The sequence below is a fragment of the Scyliorhinus torazame genome, chromosome 7 (genome assembly GCF_047496885.1).
Source record: "Scyliorhinus torazame isolate Kashiwa2021f chromosome 7, sScyTor2.1, whole genome shotgun sequence".
In the NCBI taxonomy this organism is placed as follows: Eukaryota; Metazoa; Chordata; class Chondrichthyes; order Carcharhiniformes; family Scyliorhinidae; genus Scyliorhinus; species Scyliorhinus torazame.
In genome coordinates, this window is record NC_092713.1 from 80,122,778 (window position 1) to 80,149,064 (window position 26,287).

Genomic DNA, 26,287 nt, shown 5'->3' on the forward strand with positions numbered 1-26,287 from the left:
CTGGGTAGGAAAAGACCCTTTAGTGGCCATTTGACAAAGGTAGGCCCGTGGAGCTGTGGAATCCAATAATGACCGCTGCCGCGGCTCAACAGCCCGAGGTTTCCACCGGAGTACTCAGTGGGCCCGATCCAACTTTGGAGGGGACAATCGCCCATTCCCCACCCCCCACAAGCTTAGCGGACATGTGACAAAAGCACTCAGTTGACTCCAGGCCACCCACCCCCGCCGGCAACCCCACAATTCTGAGGTCCTGTCTCCTTGAACCGTTCTCCAAGTCATCCACCTTTGCCCTCAGAGTCTTGTTCTTCTCCTCCACCAGCAATGTCTCTGCTTCCAATGAGGTGATTTGATCACCATGCCACGACAAGGCCACCTCCACACCCTTCAGCACCTCTCCATGCTCCTTCACTGCCTCAAAAGGTTTTTTCCAGCTACTCCCAAATCAGGCCAAGTGCCTCCTCAATTGACCGCTTAATGGTTTCCATCATCATTCTGCCCTGTTCCTCAAAGTACTTTGCAAACTGTTTTGCAAACTCCTGCTCCACCACCCCAATCAGTGTTCCACCGTGATATGAGCAACCACACCCAAGGCTGGGTCCACCACCTTCCCTCCTGCTGAGCTTCACAGGTCTTCGGGCTCCATCGAAGGATTACCCCGGGTAATCTTCTTGCCACCAACATTCTTCATAGATTTCAACATGTTTTCATCGACAAATTCCTTATTCCCATACAATGGGCCGGTTTTGATAACCAAAATCCCCGGGAACCGGGTTAAAAAGTTCAAAAAACAAAGATCATGGCATGAGATACCTTATGAGTAACCTTCTCCTATCTTTTTATTGCAATCCTGTTGGAGACTGTTAACATTGAAACAGAAATCTAGACACCTCATATTAAGCAATAGAACCATAAGATTTTACATTTCAAAAGTAAAACAAACTTAATTGTATGTAACAGACTTGAACAAATCAAGCACCATTAACTCAGCAATTTCCCCAATAATTGTATTGTACTTTATGATATCTTACTGTTATTTACTTCTTTCAGGATCACCGAAAAGTATGCCTCAGTCCTCAGTTCCAGCTCTTCTCCGAGGCAAGATTCTGTTTAAAACCCCTTGATTGTGGAAGCTTCAGTCCTTTGTTCTGGTTGCCTTCTCATTTCTGTGAGGACCACTGTTGATTTCTTCTATTCACTGCAAACTAGAGTACATTTTCCAGCTGCTTTTCACTCACAAATCCAAACTGAGTTAAAGCCCCCCTCTACATCCCACGAAGTACAATTAAGTTAGTATTTTCTCAGCTTAACTGCCAACCTGATTCACACCCATCATCTTTGGTTCTCTTCCCTCAGTGAACTGCAGACTGCCAGAGCCCAAATTGCAAAAGAAAACTGCCGATGGAGTAAATATACAGATATCAAAATACCCTCCCATTTGCCACAGATCATCTCCAAGAAGATGTAGCATGTTCTGGGATGTCGTCAAACAGGCATTTAAGGTTAAGTATCCCTAACTTTAAAACATCTTCTGTGATGTGAAGTAGTAAATGGATTTTACAATCTTCCGTTTACAACCTGTTTGAAACTCCCCTTTGATTTTGAGATCCAAATAATAATTAATATTTCGAATGAAGGTGATTTTCCTTTCTCCAATATCCCTAGTCTACAAATAAATCCTCGTTTGTAAAACCTCTCCTAGCTTTCTTTAATCTGAAAATTCCATACATAATTTATTGAAGAAAGTGGAGACCCTTTGGTTTCATCTAAAGTTTAAGAATTGGTCATCCATTGTTTAAGTATTTACAACTCTCTGACATTGCAAAATTAAGACAGATTAGCTTTTAAAGCTAATTCATTTGAAGCTTGTTTGAATTACATCTACTTCAGGTTGCTGACCATTTTCTTAGCCAGATATGCCCATTTATCTACATTTAACCCTCAACCCTCAACCTGAATAAATTAGAAATTATATTCTAAAAAAAAATAAGTGATGAGCGAAGTAGTCTTGACACTATGTAAATATAAGTTATAGGGTTTGATTAAAGTGCAATACTGCTATGCCACAAATCGCTATGAGTAAAATCAAAAGTGTAGATAAGCCTGTACAAAAGAGGACCAGTGCTCACTCCAGAATTCTTAGCAGAAGTTTAATAATGCTAATCATGTTAAACAAGATGCATTCTTCCTCCAATTTGTACCAATCTTAGTTTAAAATAAACAATTGACCTAGCTTCAACTGCCATTTACAAAAAAGAGTTCAAACTTTTGTCACCTTTATTTTTTAATAAATTTAGAGTACCCAATTATTTTTTTTCCAATTAAGGGGCAATTTAGCATGGCCAATCCGCCTAACCTGCACATCTTTGGGTTGTGGTGGTGAAATCCACACAGACATGGGGAGAATGTGCAAACTCCACACGGACAGTGACCCAGGGCCGGGATTCAAAACTGGGACCTCAGCGTCGCAGTCCCACTGCTAACCACTGCGCCACATACCGCCTTTTTTGCCACCCTTTTGAAGACCAAATATTGAATTATTCAAGTAAGGTGACAAATCCAAATGCAGTAACTAGAGGAATTTCCCTATCATCAACCACAGGGAAGGTCCTCCTTAATCTCCTGCACCATGTGGCTGAAGTGCTCCTCTCAGAGTCCCTATGTGGATTCTGCAACTACAAGAGGAATGCAGGAGCAGCACATGACCTTATACATAGAATCCCTACAGTGTAGAAGGAGAACCCTCGGCCCATCGAGTCTGCACCGGCTCTTGGAAAGAGCACCCTACCTACGCCCACGTCTCCACTCTCTCCCCGTAACCCCAACTAACCTTTTGCACACTAAGGGGCAATTTAGCGTGGCCAATCCACCTAACCTGCACATCTTTGGACAGTGGGAGGAAATAAAAGCACCCGGAGGAAACCCACGCAGACACGGGGAGAACATGAAAACTCCACACAGACAGTCACCAAGGCCAAATTGAACCTGTAGCTGTGAGGCAGCAGTGCTAACCACTGTACTGCCGTGCCGCCCTGAAATTAAAGCAATGACTCAGTCAGTACTCGAACGTAGCACCTTTGAATGCCTTCTACAATTAACAAGAAGTCCAATGTACTATCCATTGCGCCACAGAGCCTTCTTTGACCTCACATTTCCTCCATTTCAGCTGCCCCTAAAAGTTTCTCACCATTCTCTGCCTGCTCCACAATGACATGCAAGCCTGATCCTGACCAATGGATCCACCACAGACCCAACTCTCATTTGAACTGGCATCAAGCAATGCTGTACCATCGCCCTTCCTGAGCCAATTCCTACTCCTGTTATAAAACAATGTCTCTCCAAGTTACAAAATGTGAAACATGCAGCAGACCTCACTCCATTTGGGGCCTGATAACAGAATGGGCCTTATTGAATCTTCTTTCAAGCATTAACAGGTTATAGACAAGTGTTAGTAGCCAAAGATCCAGAGGTTTTCAATGGCCTTGCAAAATCTAGCCACCAAGGACAAAACAGCCTGGATCAATGGATAAGAGAGATTTCCTCTGATTTCCTCCCACTAATAGAGATATGGCTGCTCCTTGGGTAACAGACATCTTCCTGTATGATGAAATGTTTGTGGTTACAGACAAGGTAATTATTTTTTGAGTCGATGCCCCTTTCTGATCGTGAATACAAAAAGTTTCAATAAAGGCTGGAATCCTGTCACCTTGTAAGAGTACTAGATCCACTCCTACTACTCTTCCTTAAATCACAAAAAATTTCCTACACTCTGGCCAACATTCCCTCTAATCTTTCTTTGGTGTATGTGGCTTATTTGTTGTACTGTACAGTCAATTCCAAATTTCTATGCAGTGCGCACCCACAGAGGTGGGCAGAAACATCACGACTGAATCCATTCAAAGTGCCATTGTGGACGTCTGTTAGATAAGCCAGTATGTGATGCTCGAAAGGCCTGTGATCAACACATGGCATATGGCATAATGCACACTGCATCCCCATATTATATAATGGAGAATGGTTTCACTGTGAAGATAAGACTCCGTGTCAAAGATCACTCCTATTAGTGCATTTTTAAAAAACATATTTTTATTAAGGCATTTCTAAATTTTTAACAACAATTTTCAAGAAATAAGTCACCCAACCAACAACCACACCCAGTCAATGTGGCTTACATACACAGTTCCCTAGTTCCCCCTCCCCCACTAACTATTCCCGCCTCAACTAACCCCCCCCCCCCAACCTCCCTCTTTCCCTTAACCCCTCGCCTTATCTGCTGACAGCTTAATTTTCCCCAAAGAAGTCGATAAACGGCTGCCACCTCCAGGCGAACCCTAGCATCGATCCTGTCAGGGTGAACTTGATCTTCTCAAGCCTGAGAAACCCGGCCTCGTCACTGACCATACCCCCGATTTTGGGGGTTCTGAGTCCCTCCACGCCAATAAGATCCGTCTCCGGCGGTGGCGCCCTCGAGGAAGCAGGTCGCAGGTCGGATTGCACCCGCCCGCGATGGGCGAACGGACCTGTTTCACAGGATTTTTTTGGGACCCGAATCGGTGGAGGAGACGAAAGGAAGAGGTTTTCCCCCCGGGGTATGGACAGTTGGACCAGAAGTGGTCGAGTGGAGCGGCAAAGATCGAAGCAGGAGCAGCGGGGACCCCAGACCGGGCGGCGAAGCATGGCGGACGGCAGGGACGAGGGAGCAGAGGCTCACTGGCCAAGGGAGCAACAGACGGAGTTTTTTAGGAACTGCTTCACCGAACTGAAGAGGGACACATTGGACCCGATGAGGGCGGTGATGGACCGAATGGTCAAGGCGCAGGCGGTCCAAGAGAAGGCGCTAAGGGAGGTCGAGGTGAAGCTCTCCAGCCAGGCGGACACGGTAATGGAGCTGGAGCACGAGGTGGAGGAGCTGAACTCCCACCAGAGGAGGATGCAGGAGCAGCTTGAAGAGCTGGGGAATAGAGCCAGGAGGCAGAACTTGAGGATCGTTGGCCTCCCCGAGGGCTGTGAGGGATCGGATGCGGATGCATACGTAATGGGTATGCTCGGGGCGCTGATGGGACCGGAGGCCTTCCCTTGACCCCTGGAGTTGGATGGGGCGCATAGAGCCCCCGCAAGGAAGCCCAGGACGGGCGACGGACCGAGGGCCTTGGTGGTTCGCTTTCACCGGCTTGCCGACAGGGATCGTGTGCTGCGATGGGCCAAGGCGGAGAGGAGCAGCAGATGGGAGAACTGCGAGGTGCGCATCTACCAGGACTTGGGTACGGAGCTGGCCAAGAGGCGTGCAGGATTCATAAAGGTAAAGGCAGCCCTCTACAAAAAGCAGGTGAGGTTTGGAATGCTGCAACCTGCGAAGTTTTGGGTTACATTTGAGGAACTCCATCACTACTTTGAGACACCTGAACAGGTTTGGGCCTTCATTAAAGAGAAGAAGCTGGACTGGAACTAACGGGCACTTAGTTTTTTTCAGTGCTCTACAATGGCGGCGGGGGTGGGGGTGGCAGCCGGGAAGGAGCGCAGAGAAGACTTAAGTGGGCGGGGGGGGGGGGGGGGGGGGGGGGGTGATCTGGGATCCCCCAGGGGAGAAAGTCGCTTGCAGGGAACAGCGTAGGAAACCGACAGCAGCAGCACCCGAGGGGGGGGGCGGGGGGAGGTTAGAGCCACATTAGTTTAGTTGAACACACGGGACATGGGCAAACAGCTGATAGGGGAAGCGCCTTATTAATATGTTTATTCTTTCCCACTGTTCGTATATGTTAAGGCTTTTGTATATGGCCTTCTTTTTTCTCTGTAAATGTTACAAATCTGTTTTAAATAACAAAATTCAAAAAAAAAAGATCCGTCTCCAGGCTACCAGGGAGGCAAAGGCCAAAACATCAACCTCTCACGCCCCCTGGACTCCCGGGTCTTCCGACACATGAAAAATCGCCATCTCTGGACTCGGAACCACCTTCAATACCGTGGACATGACATCGGCAAATTCTTGTCACAATCCCCTGAGCTTCGGACATGCCCAAAACATGTGGACATGATTCGTGGACCTTCCAACACACCGCCCACACCTATCCTCCACCCCTTCAAAGAACCTGCTCATACAGGCCACAGTCATATGCGCCCTGAGGACCGCCTCGAATTGTATCAGGCTAAGCCTGGCACATGGCGTTAACCTTACTCAAGGCATCCTCCCACAATCCCACCTCTAATTCCTTGCCCAACACTTCCTCACATTTTCGCTTTACCTCCCCTGCCGGGGTTCCCTCCCATCCCATGAGCCCTTTATAAATTTCTGAGACCTTCCCCTGCTCCATTCCCATTTTCAACATTATCTTGCTTTGTAACCACTGGGGCGGTGTGCGGAAAGGCCGAAACCTGCCTCCGTGCAAAGTCCCACATCCGCAGGTAGCGGAACGCATTCTCACCGGGCAGCTCAAACTCCACCTCCAAGTCATCCAAGCATGGAAAACTGCCGTCAATAAACAGGTCCCCAAACCGCTCGATCCCCGCTCGCTGCCATCTCCGAAACCTCCCATCAAGCACCCCGGTGCAAACTGGTGGTTGCCACGAATAGGGGCCATACCGACGCCCCCTCTACTCCCATGTGCATCCGCCACTGTCCCCACACCCTCAAAGCCGCCACTACCACCGGGCCTGTGGAGTACTGAGCCGGCGGGAACAGCAGAGGTTCCATTACCAGTGCCCCTAAACTAGTGCCCCTACATTTTTTTTTTAAATTTAGAGTGCCCAATTCATTTTTTCCAATTAAGGGGCAGTTTAGCATGGCCAATCCACCTACCCTGCACATCATTTGGGTTGTGGGGGCGAAACCCACGCAAACACGGGGTGAATGTGCAAACTCCACAAGGACAGTGATCCAGAGCCGGGATCGAACCTGGGACCTCGCACCATGAGGCGGTAGTGCTAACCACTGCACCAGCATGCTGCCCTAACTAGTGCCCCTACATGATGCCGACTCCACCCGCTCCCACACCAACCCACCCCCCACTTCCCACTTCCTGATCATTGCTATATTCGCGCCTAATAGTTCCTAAAATTCAATAGTTCCTAAAATTCAATAGGGCCTGCCCAACCACCCCCACCCCCCCGCCTCTCGACCCCACTCCCGCAACATCTTCTTTACCCATGGGATGTTACCCGCCAATATGAATTCAGACATCATTGTGTTCACCCTCTTAAAAAAAAGCCTTTTAGATAAGGGAGATTGGCCTGTACAACCCACATCGTTCTGGCGTTCTGGGTCCTTGTCCCGCTTCAGGATAAAAGAGATCGAGGCCTGTGACATCGTTTGGGGGGGGGGGGGGGGGGGGGGGGGGGGAATACCCCTTGCTCCTTAGCCTCATTAAATACCATTACCAGCAGCGCAACCAGCATCCCTGAAAAGTGTGGTGGGGGGGGGGGGGGGGGGGGGGGGGGGGGGGGGTTTGCCCCCGACCAGACTGATGACAAGAAATGTGAGAGGGCTGAATGTGCCGGTGTGTTTGTGCATCTGAAAAGTTTAAAGGCAGACGTGGCAATGATGCAAAAGACGCACCTGAGGGTGGTGGATCAGACTAGGCTGAGGAAGGGGTTGGTTGGGCACGTATTCCATTTGGGGCTAGATTCCAATACAAGGCGAGTGGCGATTCTGATTAATAAGCGGGTGGTATTTGAAGTGGGAAGTATAGTAGCGGACTTGGGGGAAGATATGTTATGGTGAGCAGGAAGTTGGATGGGATGCCGGTGGTGCTGGTGACTATTTATGCCCCGAATTAGGACATTGTAGAGTTTATGAGGTGGGTATTGGGGAAGCTTCCTGACCTGGGCTCGCATTGGCTGATTGTTGGGGCGGGGGGGGGACTTTGATACGGTCATGGATCCAAGGCTGGATCGGCCAAGTTCGAAAACTGGGAGGGTGTCAGCGGCTGCGAAGGAACTAAAGAGGTTTATGGAACAGATGGGAGGGGTAGATCCATAGAGTTTTGAGTGGCCGAAAACGAAAGAGTACTCTTTTTTTTTCTCCTGTTCACAAAGTGTACTCCCGGATTGACTTTTTCGTCATGGATAGTTCTGCCTGCGCGACCTATTCTCCAGGTCATCCATCCTGCAGCCTCTTCTGTTGATCTCTCATTAACCCCATCTCCGCAGCCATCAAGGCAAGCTGCTCCCCGTGCTCTCCCACCGCCACCTCCACCTTCCAAATCGCCTGGCCCAGTGCCTCCAACCTCATTTCCATGCGGTCAATCCCCGCCTTTACAGAAACCACCACCCTGGCCAGGTCCTCCAAGTTCTCCTTCCTCTGCTGGGCAAACTTCTTGAGGAGAAAGGTCACTAACCGCTCCGTCGACCACTGGGCAGGCAGGCTCGGATCCTGACCCTCCGCCAACTTCCCCTGTGTCGCAGGCTCCCTACCAGCTTTCAACAGTTGTTCCCTCCTTGTCGACCACTTCTTGTCCACGAATCCATGAACCGGTGGGATACTCTCTTCTTCCACCTCTGCAGCACCTTATACCATCACTCAGCTCCGCCGTTAGCCAGGGAAAAGGTCCAAAAGGTCCACCACGAGCAGGAGCCATCAAATGTGCGATCGCTCACTCCATGGTCGCCACCTGAAGTCATTAGTGCATTTTGTAACAGGTAGATTGGTGAGAGGGGATAGTCAAGCAAGTTACTTCCTTGTTTTGGTTCCCTCATCACACCTGATGTAGATTCACTCAGCAGTTATGATCATAACCTTTATTAGTGTCACAAGTAGGCTTACAGTGAAAATTCCTGAGTTGCCACACTCCGCCTCCTGTTCGGGTACACTGAGGGAGAATTCAGAATGTCCAATTCACCTAACAAGCACGTCTTTCAGGATTTGTGGGTGGAAACCGGAGCACCCGGAGGAAACCCACGCAGACACGGGGAGAACGTGCAGACTCCTCACAAACAGTGACCCAAGCCGAGAACAACAGTACTAACCACTGTGCTACTGTGTCTGTCCTTCAGGACTCCATAACCTCTATCAGTGGTGGTATTACTGAACCAAACATGGCGGTAGAGATTTAGGTTCTCCACCTGTACGTCCTCATTTCCCTCATCATTCTGTAGATTAGAATCAATATATCCCCTTTCTTTGTCCATTTCTGATTACAACTCTGAAAGGTTTTTGGATGTTTTCTTATGTTAATGGTACTATATAATTGCAAGTTGTTTTTTTAAAATAAATTTAGAGTACCCAATTTTTTTTTTCCCAATTAAGGGGCAATTTAGCATGGCCAATCCACCTAACCTGAACATCTTTGAGTTGTGGGGGTGAAACCCACACAGACACGGGGAGAATGTGTAAAGTCCACACCGACAGTGACCCAGGGTTGGGATTCGAACCCAGGTCTTCAGTGCCGCAGTCCCTGTGCTAACCACTGCGCAACCGTTCTGCCCTTGCTTTTTAATCATAAGATAATTTAATCTATCATCTTGACCACTGTAGTAAAAATACAAAAAACGCTATTAATTATCAATTCGTTTGGAACTGAAAAGTCACATTGCTGCAATCAGGAAAGCAAAAATATGTGAAATAATAGCAATGTTAACTAAACTGGCACTAAAAGGGTTCTTATTCTGTATCGCTACAAAATAGTTTAAAAAATGAAGCAATTTACCATGAATAAAAAGCTATTATCAGAATATTCTTTTTTAAGAGGTTACCTTCACTAGTTTTTTCTTTTCTCTTTCATTTCTTTGTCCAGGCTTGTTTTGATATACAGAGTATGGCTGTTAAACAGAAATCCAAAATAAATCCAGTTTTAAATGTCTTGCATTTCGGTGCATGAAAAAGTGCAACTTGTTTGTGTTGCACTCGTGCATTCAACTGCAACAATCTAAAACTTATAAACAATACATTTTCTTTATTTCTAATCATGCTGTTCTTCATGGCTGATGTGGGTGAAGCTCATTGCATCTTCAAATTAAGGCCCAAATACTGTTTTGAGGCTCACATTGTTGTTATTGACTTGAGTCAGTGACTTGGACTGGAGTGGACTTGAATCAATTTTTGTTTTACTTGTCTCTGTACTTAGAGAAAATTGTATGTAAACCTGTTCTCCTCCTGCCTGACCCCACCACTGGCTGGCTGCTTTGTAGACTGAATCGTTAGATCTACGGCAACGACTGGCTGAGCAGCTTGTCAATCAGGGAGTCTGAGAGCCATATTTCCCATTCCTTCCTTTCTCACTGGTCTCGTGTGAATGGAAGTGTTTTTGTTGCTGTCAGTAGTAGAGGATACAACTGCAAGTCATGAGCTAAATAAAGTTCAGCCTGGTTCTTGCTAGCATATGATGCCCATCCCTGATGCTCAAGCCTTCCACAGCTGCTACCCTACCCAATCCTTCCATGGCCATCCCAGATCCAACTCTACCATGGCTGCCCCAATCTAACCGGACTCTTCCGTAGCCACCTCTGACCTGACGAGACTCTTCCATGGTCACCTCTAACCCTAGTAGGTTCTTCCATGACTGCACCCGATCCAACTCTTCCATTACCATCCCAGATCCAACCAGACTCTTCCATCAAATTGAGGATAGAAGATGATAAAAGGTATGGATAAGGCAGACGTGGAGCGGATTCCTCCTCGTGTAGGGCATTCTAGAATGAGAGGTCATAGCCTCAGGCTAAGAGGTAGCAAATTTAAAGTAGAGTTGAGGAGAACCTACTTCTTTCGAAGTGTTGTGAATCTGTGCAATTCACTACCCCAGAGTGCAATAGATGCTGGACAGTGAGTAAATTTAAGGAGCAGTTAAGACAGATTTGTAACTGGTAATGGGTTGTACGGTTATGGAGAACAGGCAGGATGGTGGTGTTAAGGCCAGGATGATATCAGCCATGATCGATGGCGGAGCAAACTCGATGGGCCAAATGGCCTAATTCTGCTCCTATAACTTATGAACTTATGTCCAGACCCCACCTGGCCCTTCTGTGGCTGGCCAGCCCTGACTGGACCTTTCCATGGCCACCCCAGGGAAGCAAGTTACCAAGACGCACAAGTGTTACATGTTTTCCATGTATTAACTGCAGTGAAATGCTGAGGTCACTTTGGCAATTGGTTCATGAATAACATGTGTCTTATTCTCAAGTATACAAGAATCATGTCGTCATCAAGAGATTTATCATTTGGTTATAAAAGTTATGAAAGTTTGGCCACAAAGTGAACTGCTGTCTGTAAAACATGTGGCTCAAAGGTGATGGTTGTAACATTTAGGCTACGATTAAATTTACAATCAATAATCCTGTGGCTAATTTCAGAAAATTTGTGCCCAGAAAGTAAGCAAAGTTCCTAAAACAACAGGCAGTTTCGGATTATTATTTCTCAAGCCAACAATTGGAAGAAACTCAAGGTTTCTTCAATATCCATGTTCTTCATCGAGGTTTACAGCTCAAAAAGAGGTCTTGTGGCCCATCGTGTTTACACCGGCCATCAAGCACCTATCTATTCTGATCCCATTTTCCAGCATTTGGTTAGTAGTAGTGTAGGCTATGGTATCTCAAGTGCTCATCTAAAAGCTTCTTAAATGTTGTGAGGGTTCCCGCCATGAGGATTCCAACCATCTTCTGGGCAAAAAGGTATTTCCTCAAATACCCTCTGAATCTCCTGACCCTTAACTCATATCTATACACCCTGGTTATTGATCCCATGAATAAGGGGAAAAGTTCCTTCCTGTCCACCCCATCTTTGCCCCTCATTTTATACACCTCAATTAGGTCCCCCCTCAGCCTTCTCTGCTCCAAGGAAAACAACCCCAGCCTAACCAGCCTCTCTTCATAGCTGAAACACTCCAGCCCATGCAACATCCTGGTGAATCTCTTCTTCACCTTCTCTAAAGCAATCACATCTTTCCCATAGGGTGGCAACCAGAACTACACACAGGACTATGTGGCCTACCGAATGTTTTATACAGCTCCATCATAACTTCCCTACTCTTTTATTCCATGCCTTGGCTAATAAGGGCAAGTATCCCATAAGTCTTAGCCACCATATTTACCTGTCCTGCTGCCTTCAAGGGTCTATGGACATGCACTCTTAAGGTCCCTCTGGTCTTCCATACTTCCTCGCATCTTATCGTTCATTGTGTATTCCCTTGCCTTGTTCGTCCCCCACAAAATGCATTAACTCACACTTGTCAGGGTTAAATTCCATTTGCCACAATTCTGCTCCATTTGACCAGTCCGTCTATATGGTTTTGTAATCTTAGGGTTTTTCCTCGTTATTTACCACGCTACCAATTTTCAGGTCATCTGCAAATTCATCATACCTCCAATCCCTGCAGTACTGGGCACAGGCTTCCAGTCACAAAAACAACCTTTGATGTACCTCCCACCACTAAGCCAATTTTGCATCCAATTTGCCAAATTGCCCTGGATCCCATGGGCTCTTACCTTCTTGATCATCTCCCATGTGGGACCTTGTTCCAAGTCTTACTAAAGTCCATTAAGACTACATCAACTGCACTGCCCTCATCTACACACCTAGTCATCTCCTCAAAAAATTCAATTAAATTTTTGTCAGACAAATTTATTACACAAATTAGTATTTTAATTCCCATCAGATTTGTTGGGTATGGTGTAAAAAAGAGAAAAAAAGAGGACATGTTACTGACTCACTTTAAAAAACATAACTCCTGACTTCACTTAACTTGGGAAAATATGACTTGGTTGCAATTCTACCCATTGGAAAACTGATTTGCTGACTGCAACCTCATCCTTCCCTATCTCTACACTCTTTATACCCTTCTACAGCCCAAAGATTTCATTTCTCTGACTCTGGCGTTTTGTGCTTTCCTCCTTTCTTTGACCACCACTGGCTGTGCCTTCAGTCATCTAAGGTCCATGTCCTAAATTATCTTCCAAAGCTCCCACAGTCTCAACCTCCCCCTCCATTTTTCCAGGCCTTCTTTAAATGTCCACATATAACCTTTTGGTCATCATTATGGATAGAGTAGACTTGAAGCAGATGCATTCTCTTGTGGTGCATTCTAAAACGAGAGGTCATAATCTTAGAATAAGAGCAAATTTAAAAAAGATTTGAGGAGATAGTACTTCTCCCAAACTGTTGTGAATATGTCGAGTTTGCTACCCCAGAGCGTGGTGGGTGCTGGGACAGTGAATACATTTAAGGAGCAGTTAGACAGATTTTTAATTAGTAATGGGTTGAAGGGTTATGGAGAATGGGCAGGACAGTGTAGTTGAGGCCATGATGGGATCCGCCATGATCACATTGTGGTAGTCACCACTGTTGTATTATATTGTATATATAGGTATTACGGTAAGACCCCTGTACTACAGGTACGGGGTAGATAGCTGCCTGCTGGCTCCACCTAGGAGGCGGAGTATAAATGTGTGTGCTCTCCGAACAGCAGCCATTTCGTAAGCTGCTGGAGGAGGGCACACATCATTTTATCGAGTAATAAAGCCTCGATTACATTCTACTCTCGTCTCGTCATAATTGATAGTGCATCAATTTATTACACAGATATTTTTCAGAGATGGACCTCCGCATCAAGCCAGATCGCCTGCAGCTGCATCCTCAAGCAGACAATGCCAAAAAGGACTTCCAACATTGGCTAGCTTGCTTTGAAGCATACATCGGGTCTGCACCAGACCCAATCTCAGAAGCACAGAAACTCCAGATTCTGTACACGCGGCTGAGCTCCAACGTTTTTCCCCTCGTCCAGGGCGCGCCTACCTATACAGAGGCCTTGGCACTACTGAAGGAGAATTACGCTCAGCAGACCAACAAGATCTAAGCCAGGCACCTTCTATCCACGTGGCACTAACTTCCCGGTGAGTCTGTGGAAGATTTCTGGTGTGCCCTGCTCGCCCTGGTGAGAGACTGTGACTGCCAGGCCGTTTCGGCCACTGAACATTCGAACCGGCTAATGAGAGACACGTTCGTTACAGGCATAGGGTCTGACTACATACGCCAGGGTCTATTCGAAGGGGCCACGCTTGACCTCATGGCGACCAAGAAACTAGCACTCTCGCTCACGGTTGCCTCACGCAACGTACAGGCTTATGCCCCCGGCCGCACGGCCCACCCCCCCTGTGCATTGTGGACCCCGCCAGCGGCCACCCCATCGTGGACCCCATCAGCGACCGCCCTCAGCCAACCCCACGCCTGCGCTGCGCGGCAGCCAACCAACCCCGGGGGACACAAGTGCTACTACTGCGGACAGACAAAACACCCCCGGCAGCGCTGCCCGGCGCGGAGCGCGCTCTGCAAGGCCTGTGGCAAGAAGGGACATTTTGATGCAGTGTGCCAGGCCTGCTCAATCGCCGCTATTGTCCCGGTATCCCCACGTGTGGCCAGTGGGCGACGCCATCTTCCACTCCTCAGACCACGTGCGGCCCGTGGGCGGCGCCATCTTGCTACACTCACAATACGTGCGGCCCGTGGGCGCCGCCATCTTGCCTGCCCCAGAACACGTACGGCCCTTGGGCGCCGCCATCTGACTCACCTCTGGATCCCTGCCCGTCGGGCACCTCATCGGGCCGCTCATCGCCTGCAACCACCGACAACCAGCCGCGTCTCGCCACGGTCACGATCGACCAGTCTCGACTGCACAACCTCACGACCGCTTTGACAAAGGTGAAGGTCGACGGGCACGAGATATCCTGCCTTCTGGACTCTGGGAGCACTGAGAACTTCATCCACCCCGATACGGTAATGCGCTGCTCCCTCGCGGTACATCCCGCTAACCAAAAAATCTCCCTGGCCTCCGGATCCCACTCCGTGGCAATCTGGGGGTACTGCATCGCCACCCTCACCGTCCAGGGCGTAGAGTTGAGTGCTTCCGGCTCTACGTCCTCCCCAACCTCTGCGCTGCCTTGCTACTCGGCCTGGACTTCCAGTGCAACCTCCAGAGCCTAACCCTGAAATTTGAGGGACCCTACCTCCCTTACTGTTTGCGGCCTCGCGACCCTCAAGGTCGACCCCCCTTCCCCGTTTGCAAACCTCACCCCGGATTGCAAACCCGTCGCCACCAGGAGCAGACTGTACAGCGCCCAGGACAGGACCTTCATCAGGTCTGAGGTCCAGCGGCTGCTGCGGGAAGGTATCATCGAGGCCAGCAACAGCCCCTGGAAAGCCCAAGAGGTAGTGGTGAAAACCGGGGAGAACAACAGGATGGTCGTTGACTACAGTCAGACCATCAATCGGTACACGCAGCTCGACGCGTACCCCCTCCCACACATATCTGATATCGTCAATCAGATTGCACAGTACCTGGTCTTCTCGACAGTGGACCTGAAATCTGCCTACCACCAGCTCCCCATCCGTAAGGCGGACCGCCAATACACTGTGTTTGAAGCAGACGGCCGCCTTTACCATTTCCTTAGGGTTCCCTTCGGCGTCACCAATGGGGTCTTGGTCTTCCAATGGGAGATGGACCAAATGGTTGACCGGTACAGGCTGCGGTCCACTTTCCCGTACCTGGAAAACGTCACCATCTGCGGCCATGACCAGGAGGACCACGACGCTAACCTTTCCAAATTTCTCCACACCGCCACACTCCTCAACCTAAATTACAACAAGGAGAAGTGTGTGTTCAGCACGAACCGATTAGCCATCCTCAGCTATGTGGTTCAGACAGAGTTCTGGGGCCCGTCCCTGACTGCATGCGCCCCCTCATGGAACTTCCCCACTGCCCCAAGGCCCTCAAACGATGCCTGGGGTTCTTTTCATATTACAGCCAGTGGGTCCCAAACTATGCGGACAAGGCCCGCCCACTCATTCAATCCACCGCTTTCCCACTGACGGCCGACGCTCTCCAGGCCTTCAGCCGTTTCAAGGCCGACATCGCCAAGGCCGCGATGCACGCGATCGACGAGAAGCTCCCCTTCCAAGTCGAGAGTGATGCATCAGACGTCGCTCTGGCCGCCAGCCTCAACCAGGCAGGCAGGCCCGTAGCATTCTTTTCCCGCACCCTCCATGCCTCCGAATTTCGGCACTCCTCCGTCGAAAAGGAGGCCCAACCGATCGTTGAAGCTGTGCGACATTGGAGGCATTACCTGGCCGGCAGGAGATTCACTCTCCTCACTGACCAACGGTCGGCTGCCTTCATGTTTACCAACACACAGCAGGGTAAGATCTAAAATCTTGAGGTGGAGGATCGAGCTCTCCACCTACAATTGAGATTTTGTATCGCCCCGGTAAGCTCAAAGAGCCCCCCCGATGGCCTGTCCCGAGGTACATGTGCCAGCGCACAAGTGGACAGACTGCAGACCCTGCACGACGATCTCTGTCACCCGGTAGTCACCCGCTTTTACCACTTCATTAAGGCCCGCAATCTGCCCTACTCCATCGAGGAAGTCAGGGCTATCACCAGAGACTGCCAGGTCTGCGCGGAGTGTAAACCACACTTCTACCGGCCAGACCGTGCGTGCCTGGTGAAGGCCTCCCGCCCCTTTGAACGCCTCAGCGTGGACTTCAAAAGGCCCCTCCCCGCCACCGACCGCAACATGTACTTTCTTAATGTGATCGACGAGTATTCCCGATTCCCTTTCGCCGTCCCATGCCCCGATATGACGTCTGACACCGTCATCAACTCCATCTTCGCTCTGTTCGGTTTCCCCGCCTACGTCCACAGCGACTGGGGATCCTCATTTATGAGCGAGGAGCTGTGCCAGTACCTGCTCAACAGTGGCATTGCCTCGAGCAGGACGGCCAGCTACAACCCCCGAGGAAACGGGCAAGTGGAGCAGGAGATTGGGACGGTCTGGAGGGCCATCCAGCTGGCCCTACGGTCCAGCAATCTCCCGGTCTCCAGCTGGCAGGAGGTCCTCCCTGACGCACTTCACTCCATTCGGTCGCTCCTGTGCACCGTGACCAACGAAACCCCCCATGAACGCCTCTTTGCCTTCTCCAGGAAGACCACCTCCGGTGTTTCACTCCCAACCTGGCTGGCAGCTCCAGGATTCGTTCTCCTCTGCAAGCACGTGCAGCTCCACAAGGCGGACCTGTTGGTTGAGAGTACAGCTACTCCATGCAAACCCGCAGTATGCCTACGTAGCGTACCCAGACGGCCGCCATGACACAGTTTCCCTCAGGGATCTGGCACTAGCTGGGTCCCCACACCCCCGCCCCGTCACCACCCTCCCCCCCCCCCGGCGCACCCCACCGCAGCCCCCGCTCCAGGACAATCAATCCTCCCCTTGCTCCCACCCGGGGATGAAGATGATTTCGACACGCTCCCGGAGTCACCGAAGACCAAGCCGACACCTGAGTCGCCACTAGCACTACGGCGCTCTCAACGACAGATTAAGGCGCCTGATCGTCTAAATTTGTAACCTCCTCTGTAATTTTAAAACCAATCTGTATGTATATAGTTTTCCACCACCCCCGCTGGACTCATTTTTAACAGGGGGTGAATGTGGTAGTCACCACTGTTGTATTATATTGTATATATGGGTATTACGGTAAGGCCCCTGTACTACAGGTACAGGTGTAGATCCCTGCCGGCTGGCTCCGCCCAGGAGGCGGAGTATAAGTGTGTGTGCTCTCCGAACAGCAGCCATTTCGATTACATTCTACTCTCGTCTCGTCGTAATTGATAGTGCATCACACATTGAAGGTGTTTAGGCTCAGGAGGCTAAATTGCCTATTCCTGCTCCTAGGTCATTTGTTCTAGGGAGGAGATGCTCTGGCAGAATTTGTAATCCAGCTATTGGTCAGTAGCACTGTAGGTAACAGATGAGGAACATGTTAGCCACAGTCAAATGGTGGAGCAGACCCAATAGAACATAGAACAATACAGCGCAGTACAGGCCCTTCGGCCCACGATGTTGCACCGAAACAAAAGCCATCTAACCTACACTATACCATTATCATCCATATGTTTATCCAATAAACTTTTAAATGCCCTCAATGTTGGCGAGTTCACTACTGTAGCAGGTAGGGCATTCCACGGCCTCACTACTCTTTGCGTAAAGAACCTACCTCTGTCCTATATCTATTACCCCTCAGTTTAAGGCTATGTCCTCTCGTGCTAGCCATTTCCATCCGCGGGAGAAGGCTCTCTCTGTCCACCCTATCTAACCCTCTGATCATTTTGTATGCCTCTATTAAGTCTCCTCTTAACCTTCTTCTCTCTAACGAAAACAACCTCAAGTCCATCAGCCTTTCCTCATAAGATTTTCCCTCCATACCAGGCAACATCCTGGTAAATCTCCTCTGCACCCGTTCCAAAGCCTCCACATCCTTCCTATAATGCGGTGACCAGAACTGTACGCAATACTCCAAATGCGGCCGTACCAGAGTTCTGTACAGCTGCAACATGACCTCCTGACTCCGGAACTCAATCCCTCTACCAATAAAGGCCAACACTCCATAGGCCTTCTTCACCACCCTATCAACCTGGGTGGCAACTTTCAGGGATCTATGTACATGGACACCTAGATCCCTCTGCTCATCCACACTTTCAAGAACTTTTCCATTAGCCAAATATTCCACATTCCTGTTATTCCTTCCAAAGTGAATCACCTCACACTTCTCTACATTAAACTCCATTTGCCACCTCTCAGCCCAGCACTGCAGCTTATCTATATCCCTCTGTAACCTACTACTTCCTTCCACACTATCGACAACACCACCGACTTTAGTATCGTCTGCAAATTTACTCACCCACCCTTCTGCGCCTTCCTCTAGGTCATTGATAAAAATGACAAACAGCAACGGCCCCAGAACAGATCCTTGTGGTACTCCACTTGTGACTGAACTCCATTCTGAACATTTCCCATCAACCACCACCCTCTGTCTTCTTTCAGCTAGCCAATTTCTGATCCACATCTCTAAATCACCCTCAATCCCCAGCCTCCGTATTTTTTGCAATAGCCTACCGTGGGGAACCTTATCAAACGCTTTGCTGCAATCCATATACACCACATCAACTGCTCTACCCTCGTCTACCTGTTCAGTCACCTTCTCAAAGAACTCGATAAGGTCTGTGAGGCATGACCTACCCTTCACAAAGCCATGCTGACTATCCCTGATCATATTATTCCTATCTAGATGATTATAAATCTTGTCTCTTATAATCCCCTCCAAGACTTTACCCACTACAGACGTGAGGCTCACCGGTCTATAGTTGCCGGGGTTGTCTCTGCTCCCCTTTTTGAACAAAGGGACCACAATGGGACGGATGGCCTGATTCTGCTCTATATCTTACGAACTTATTCCTAGTACCTCCATTGTTTTGCTGTTTTCCTGTGTCACTGGTACCATAAGGATTCAATGTTGTGTTATTTCTACCATATGAACAGTCAAACCGGTTTTGCCTTCCCCTCTCAACCTTTCAGAGGGAATAATCGCTCTACCATATCTTTGATATTCTTCTTTCTTTCTTACTTCCAGCTTTACTTTCCTTGTGCAAATGCAGGAAATGCAACACCCTTAACCTCCTCCTACTTAACAATCTACAATTCCTTCACTGTTATTTAAGGGAGGTGGTGGCATAGTGGTATTGTCACAGTGCTATAGAACAGTACAGCACAGAACAGGCCCTTCAGCCCTTGATGTTGTACTGAGCATTGTCCGAAACCAAGATCAAGCTATCCCACTCCCTGTCATTCTGGTGTGCTCCATGTGCCTATCCAATAACCGCTTGAAATTTCCTAAAGTGTCCGACTCCACTATCACAGCAGGCAGTCCATTCCACACCCTAACCACTCTCTGAGTAAAGAACCTACCTCGGACATCCCTCCTATATCTCCCACCCTGAATCTTATAGTTATGCCCCCTTGTAACAGCTACATCCACCCGAGGAAATAGTCTCTGGATGGATCGGACAAGTGTTTCATTCAGGACTGGACTTGAAAACAAGGGGGGGGGGGGGGCTATCCTGATTAACAAAAGGGTGACATTCGAGGTGGGGAACTAGTAATCTAGGGACCTACGATAATGATTTGGAGTGCCGGGTTCAAATCTCACCATGACAGGTGGTGAAATTCAAACTCAATCAATTATCTGGAATTAAAAGTCTAATGATAACCATGAAACAATTGTCGATTGTCATAAAAACCTGTCTGGTTAGGGAAGGAAATCTGCCATCTTTACCTGGTTAGGCCTACATGTGACTCCAGACCCACAGCAATGTAGTTGTCAGAGAATACATCAGAATATAGATAGATTGGAGAGTTGGACAGAGAAATGGCAGATGGAGTTCAATCCCGACAAATTTGAGGTGATGCATTTTGGAAGATCAAATTCAGGTGTGATTTGTACAGTAAATGGCAGACCCCTTAGGAGCATTGGCATCAGAGGGATCTGGGCATTCAGGTCCATAGTTCCATGAAAGTGGCAATGCAGGAGGATTAGATGGTCAAGAAAGTATACGGCATGCTGGTCTTCACCAGCCGGGGCATTGAGTACAAGAGTTGGCAGGTCATGGAGTTGCATAAAACTTTAGTTAGGTCACATTTGGAATATTGCGAGCAGTTCTGGTTGCCACACTACCAGAACGACGTGGCTGCTTTGGAGAGAATGCAAAGAAAGTTTACCAGGATGTTGCCTGGTCTGGAAGGTGTTAGCTAGGAGGAGAGGTTGGATAAACTCGGATTGTTTTCGTTGGAAAGACGGAGGCTGAGGGGAGACCTGATTAAGGTCTACAAAATTACGAGCGGTATAGAGAGGGTGAATAGTCTGAACCTTTTTCCCATGGTGGAAGTCTCAATTACAAGGGGTACAGGTTCAAGTGAGGGGGGAAAGTTGAGGGGAGATGTGCGGGAAAGTTTTTCATGCAGTGGTGTGGTGAACCACTGTTATTGTAGTTCCACTGTTGTTCCACTGTTACAGCGCTGTATATATTCTCTGTTACTGTTTGTTCCATTGTTACTCACTGTGTTAGATATTGTTGTTCTGGTCGGTGGTAGTGGGTGGCGTCGAAGATGGTGGCCAAGGTGGCGACCCCCACGAGTCGCACGTGGTGGGTCACGTAGAAGATGGCGGCCAAGATGGCGTCCCCACGTGTCGCGTGTGGGAGATGGCGAACAAGATGGCGGACTCCACTGGTTGCACGAGGCGGATGACATGTTAGAAGTAGGCGGTCCCAACTGGCAGGATACCACGCGGCGGGATTTGGACGTTTTAGGCCGGGTCTGGCAGACTTTTGCAAAGTGGCCCTTCTTACCGCACTCGCTGCAGGTCGGGTTCCGAGCTGGGCAGCGTTGTCTGGAGTGCTGACCCTGGCCGCAGTAGCAGGACGGTCCCCCGGAGTTGGCGGGCTGCCGCGTGACACAGGCTTGTGGCACTAAAACGCCCAAATCCCGCCGCGTGGTATCTTGCCAGTTGGGACCGCCTACTTCTAACATGTCATCCGCCTCGTGCAACCAGTGGAGTCCGCCATCTTGTTCGCCATCTCCCACACGCGACACGTGGGGGCGCCATCTTGGCCGCCATCTTCTACGTGACCCACCACGTGCGACTCGTGGGGGCCGCCACCTTGGCCACCATCTTCGACGCCACCCGCTACCACCGACCAGACCAGCCACCTTCCGCAGCTTGCCTCCGTCACCCTCGACCGGTCCCGGCCCCGTCATCTTAAGAACTCCATGATGACCGTCCGGATCAACGGGCACGAGACAACCTGCTTATTCTACTCCGGGAGCATGGACAGCTTCGTCCATCCGGATACAGTAAGGCGCTGCTCCCTCCGAATTTTTCCTGCGTCCCAGACAATCTCCCTGGCTTCCGGGTCTCACATTGTTGAGGTCCGTGGGTACTGCGTTGCAGCTCTTGCGATACGTGACTTAGAGTACGTTAACTTTAAACTCTATGTCCTCCCCTATCTCTGCGCTCCCCTTTTATTAGGCCTAAACTTCCAATGCCATCTCCGAAGCCTGACCTTAACATTCGGTGGACCCCTGCCCCCTCTCACCGTCATAAGGTCGCCCCGACCCTCGCTCTTCGCTAACCTCACCCGACTGTAAGCCCGTCGCCACCAGGAGCAGACGATACAGTGCTCGGGACTAGGTCTTTAATTGGTCAAAGGTCCAGCGACTCCTGCGGGAAGGGATCATAGAGACCAGTACCAGCCTCTGGAGAGCCTCTGGCCGTCAATACTGGGGAGAAGCTCCCGTGGGACGTCGACTACAGTCAGACGATCAACCGGTACACACAGCTTGATGCGTACCCTCTTCCCCGCATATCTGACATGGTCAACCAGATTGCGCAGTACCGAGTCTTCTCCATGGTAGACTTGAAGTCCATGTACCACCAGCTCCCTATCCGCCCGGAGGACTGCCAATACACTGCCTTCAAGGCAGATGGGCTCCTTTACCACTTCTTCAGGGTCCTCTTCAGCATCACCAATGGGAGATGGACCGAATGGTTGACCAGTACGGGCTGCGGGCCACATTCCCGTATCTGGATAATGTCACCATCTGCAGCCATGACCAGCAGGACAATGACGCTAACCTCCAGCGTTTCCTTCACACCGCCAAGCTCCTTAACCTTACGTATAATAAGAAGTGCATTTTCCGCACGACTCACCTAGCCATCCTCGGCTACGTTGCGGAAAGCGGAGTCCTAGGGCCCGATCCCAACCGCATGCGCCCCCTCCTGCAACTTCCCCTTCCCCACTGCCCCAAGGCCATGAAGAGATGCCTGGGGTTCTTCTCATACTATGCCCAGTGGGTCCCCAATTATGCGGACAAGGCCCACTCACTCATCAAATCCACCCTTTTTACCCTGTCGGCTGAGGCCCGCCGAGCCTTCAACCACATCAAGGCAGACATTGCCAAGGCCACGGTGCATGCTGTGGACGAGTCCATCCCGTTCCAGGTGGAGAGCGATGAGTCTGACTTTGCTCTGGCCGCTACCCTCAACCAGGCGGGCAGGCCCGTGGCTCTCTTCTCCCGTACCCTCCAGGGCTCCGAAATTTGATACTCGTCCATCGAAAAGGAAGCCCAGGCCATTGTGGAAGCTGTGCGACATTTGGAGGCATTACCTGGCCGGCAGGCGATTCACTCTCCTCACTGACCAATGGTCGGTTGCCTTCATGTTCAATAATACACAGCGGGGCAAGATCAAGAGCAACAAGATTCTTAGGTGGAGAATCGAACTCTCCACCTACAATTACGACATCTTGTATCGTCCTGGGAAGCTCAATGAGCCCCCAGATGCCCAGTTCCGCGGTACATGTGCCAGCGCACAAGTAGACCGACTTCGGGCCCTCCACAATGAGCTGTCACCCGGGGGGTCACCTGTATTTTTTCATTTTGTCAAGGCCCGCAACCTGCCTTGCTCCATCGAGGAGGTCAGGACCATGACCAGGGACTGCCAGGTCTGCGCGGAGTGCAAACCGCACTTCTATCGGCCAGACAGAGCGCACCTGGTGAAAGCTTCCCGCCCCTTTGAGCACCTTAGCATCGACTTCACCGACCGTAACATGTACTTCCTCTTCACCGACCGTAACATGTACTTCCTCAACATCGTTGATGAGTACTCACGTTTTCCCTTCACCATCCCATGCCCTCGGCCACTGTCATCAAGGCCCTGCACAGCCTCATCACCTTGTTCGGTTTCCCCACCTACATCCACAGTGATCGGGGCCCCTCGTTCAGGAGTGATGAACTGCGTCGGTTCCTGCTCAGCAAGGGCATCGCCTCAAGCAGGAGTACCAGCTACAACCCCCGGGGAAACGGACAGTTGGAGAGGGAGAATGCGACGGTCTGGAAGGCCGTCCTCCTGGCCCTACGGTCTCGAAGTCTTCCAGTCTCCCGCTGGCAGGAGGTCCTTCCCGATGCACTCCACTCTATCCGGTCACTTGTGTACTGCCACCGAGAACCCTCACAGACATATGTTTGTCTTCCCTAGGAAGTCCACCTCAGAGGTCTCGCTCCCGTCCTGGCTGACAGCCACAGGGCCTGTCCCCCTCTGGAAGCATGTGAGGAACTACAAAACCGATCCCCTGGTCGAGCGGGTTATGCTTCTCCACGCTAACCCACAATATGCCTACGTGGCACATCAGGACGGGCAGCAGGACACAGTCTCCCTCCAGGACTTGGCACCCGCTGGTTCCCCACCCGGCCCTTCATCATCTTCCTCCATTACCATCACCCCTGCGGCTACACCGTCTCCCTCTCTGTCGACGCTTCCGGAAGAAGAAGAAGACGACACACTCCCGAAGTCGCAGGTCTCGACACCAATGCCCACACCACAGCTGGGACTGAGGAGATCACAGCGGACAGTTAAAGCTCCTGCTAGACTTAATCTATAAGTTTGCTTCACCACCGCTAGACTTTTTTTTAAAACTGGGGGTGAATGTGGTGAACCACTGTTATTGTAAGGCAGTGTATTGGCAGTTCCACTGTTGTTCCACTGTTACTTACAGCGCTGTATATATTCTCGGTTACTGTTTGTCCCATTGTTACTCACTGTGTTATATATTGTCGTTCTTCTGTGGCTCCACCCCACTGGGCGTTGTATATAGTTGACTGATCTGTAGCCCTGTCTCCAGTCTGGGTTCAGCAGCAGACAGGTTACATCTTAGAGTATTAAAACCATTACTTTGTTTCCTACAACTTGCCTCGTGTCTAATTGATGGTGCATCAATGGGCGGTGGTTGCCAGTGGAGGTGGAGGAGGTAGACACCTTAAATATATATAAATATATATATTTAAGATATATCATGAGAATGAAGACGAAAGACGGGAGGAACGGCAGAAGTGGCGGTGAGCGCGAGACGGCAGCGAGATCCATCCGGGAGAAGCGACAACACCACCAAACCCATTCGAGTATTGCCCACTGTAATTGTCTCTCCGGCACCCGAATGTATATTTACCTCCCCGGTCTCCACCCCCCCACCCCTCCCTCCCGCAAACATTCGCCTACTTGTGTGTTGGAAATAATTTTGCCAGTTGTACAGACTTGCTGTTGAGCTAGTGCACAATACCCTACCAGTTATCCTATTTTATTTTTTTTATTGTATTTTTTTTTACGTTATTATTTTCTTCTCTTTGGTATGTTTGGGTGTGCCCTTCTCTTCTATATATGTGTGTGTGTACATATATATATATATAATATATGTTTCTTATCCTGTGTACATAACGGTAAATATACTTTGTTCAAAAACCCAATAAAAACCATTTATTAAAAAAAGATGTATCATGAACGGGCAGAGAATGGAGGGCACAGATTGTTTGGGCAATAAGTAGCAGGTCAAAATAAGGAATCTGGATCGGCGCAGACTCGGTGGGCTAAAGGGCCAGTTCCTGTGCTGTAATGCTCTTTGTTCTCTTTTGTTCTTTGGAGCAAGCCACTTAGTTGCATTCAAATGTTATGAAAACACAAAAAAAGAATGAAACCAGACAGACCACCACCCAGCATCATCCCAGGCACCGGAAACGACTACAGGGCAGTAAATCCAGTCCTGTTGACCCTGCAAAGTCTTGTGCCGAAGTTGGGAGAGCTATCTCACAGACTAGTCAAGCAACAGCCTAATATAGTCATACTCACAGAATCAAAGCTTACAAACAATATCCCAGACACCGCCATCACCATTCCTGTAGAGGTGGCAGCACATGAAGTCTCATGGGTTCAGGTTAAATAGCAAGGAAATCTCCTGCTGATTATTACGTATCGGTCACCATCAGCTGGTGAATCAGTACTCCTCCATGTTGAACACCACTTGGAGGGAGCTTTGAGAGTAGCAAGGGCACAGAATATGCTCTGGGTGGGGGACTTCAAGGTCCATTACAAAAGCAGCTCGGTAGTACCACCACAGACTGAGCTGGTCGGGTCCTAAAGGACTACGGCTAAACTGGGACTGCAGCAGGTGTTGAGGGAACCAACAAGATGGAAAAACATCCTTGACCACAACCTCACCAACCTGTCTGCTGCAGAACCATCTGTCCATGACAGTATCAGTGGAAGTGACCACCCCATAGTCCTTGCGGAGCCAAAGCCCCATCTTCACATTGGGAACACTCTCCATCGTGTTGTGTGGCACAACCACAGTGCTAAAAGGGATAGACTTCGAATAGATCTAGCAACTCAAGACTGGGTATCCATGAGGTGCTGTGGGTCATCAGCAGCAGAATTGTATTCAACCACATTTTGCAACCTCATAGCCTGGCATATCCCCTACTCTACCATTACTGCCAAACCAGGATGAATGGTTCAATGAAGAGTGCAGGAGAGGATGCCAGGTGCAATACCAGGCATAAATAATAATGAGGTGAAGCTACAACACAGGACTACTTGTGTGCCAAACAGCATTAACATCAAGTGATAGGGCTAAGCAATTCCACAATGAAAGCATTAGAT

At 49.5% G+C, this 26,287-nt stretch overlaps 1 protein-coding gene across 8 annotated transcripts in view; it reads right to left on the reverse strand.

Annotated features, from left to right (window-relative positions):
* patj (PATJ crumbs cell polarity complex component) overlaps positions 1-26,287 on the reverse strand; it is a 565,709-nt gene that overhangs the window by 320,805 nt on the left and 218,617 nt on the right. For 7 of the 8 annotated variants that reach the window (XM_072510952.1, XM_072510955.1, XM_072510950.1 and 4 more), the window contains one exon: positions 9,682-9,747. The exons of the other annotated variant lie outside the window; for it this stretch is intronic. In XM_072510952.1, coding sequence (XP_072367053.1) covers positions 9,682-9,747 — 66 coding nt within the window. The remainder of the gene's footprint in view (positions 1-9,681; positions 9,748-26,287) is intronic. 8 annotated transcript variants of the gene reach the window in all.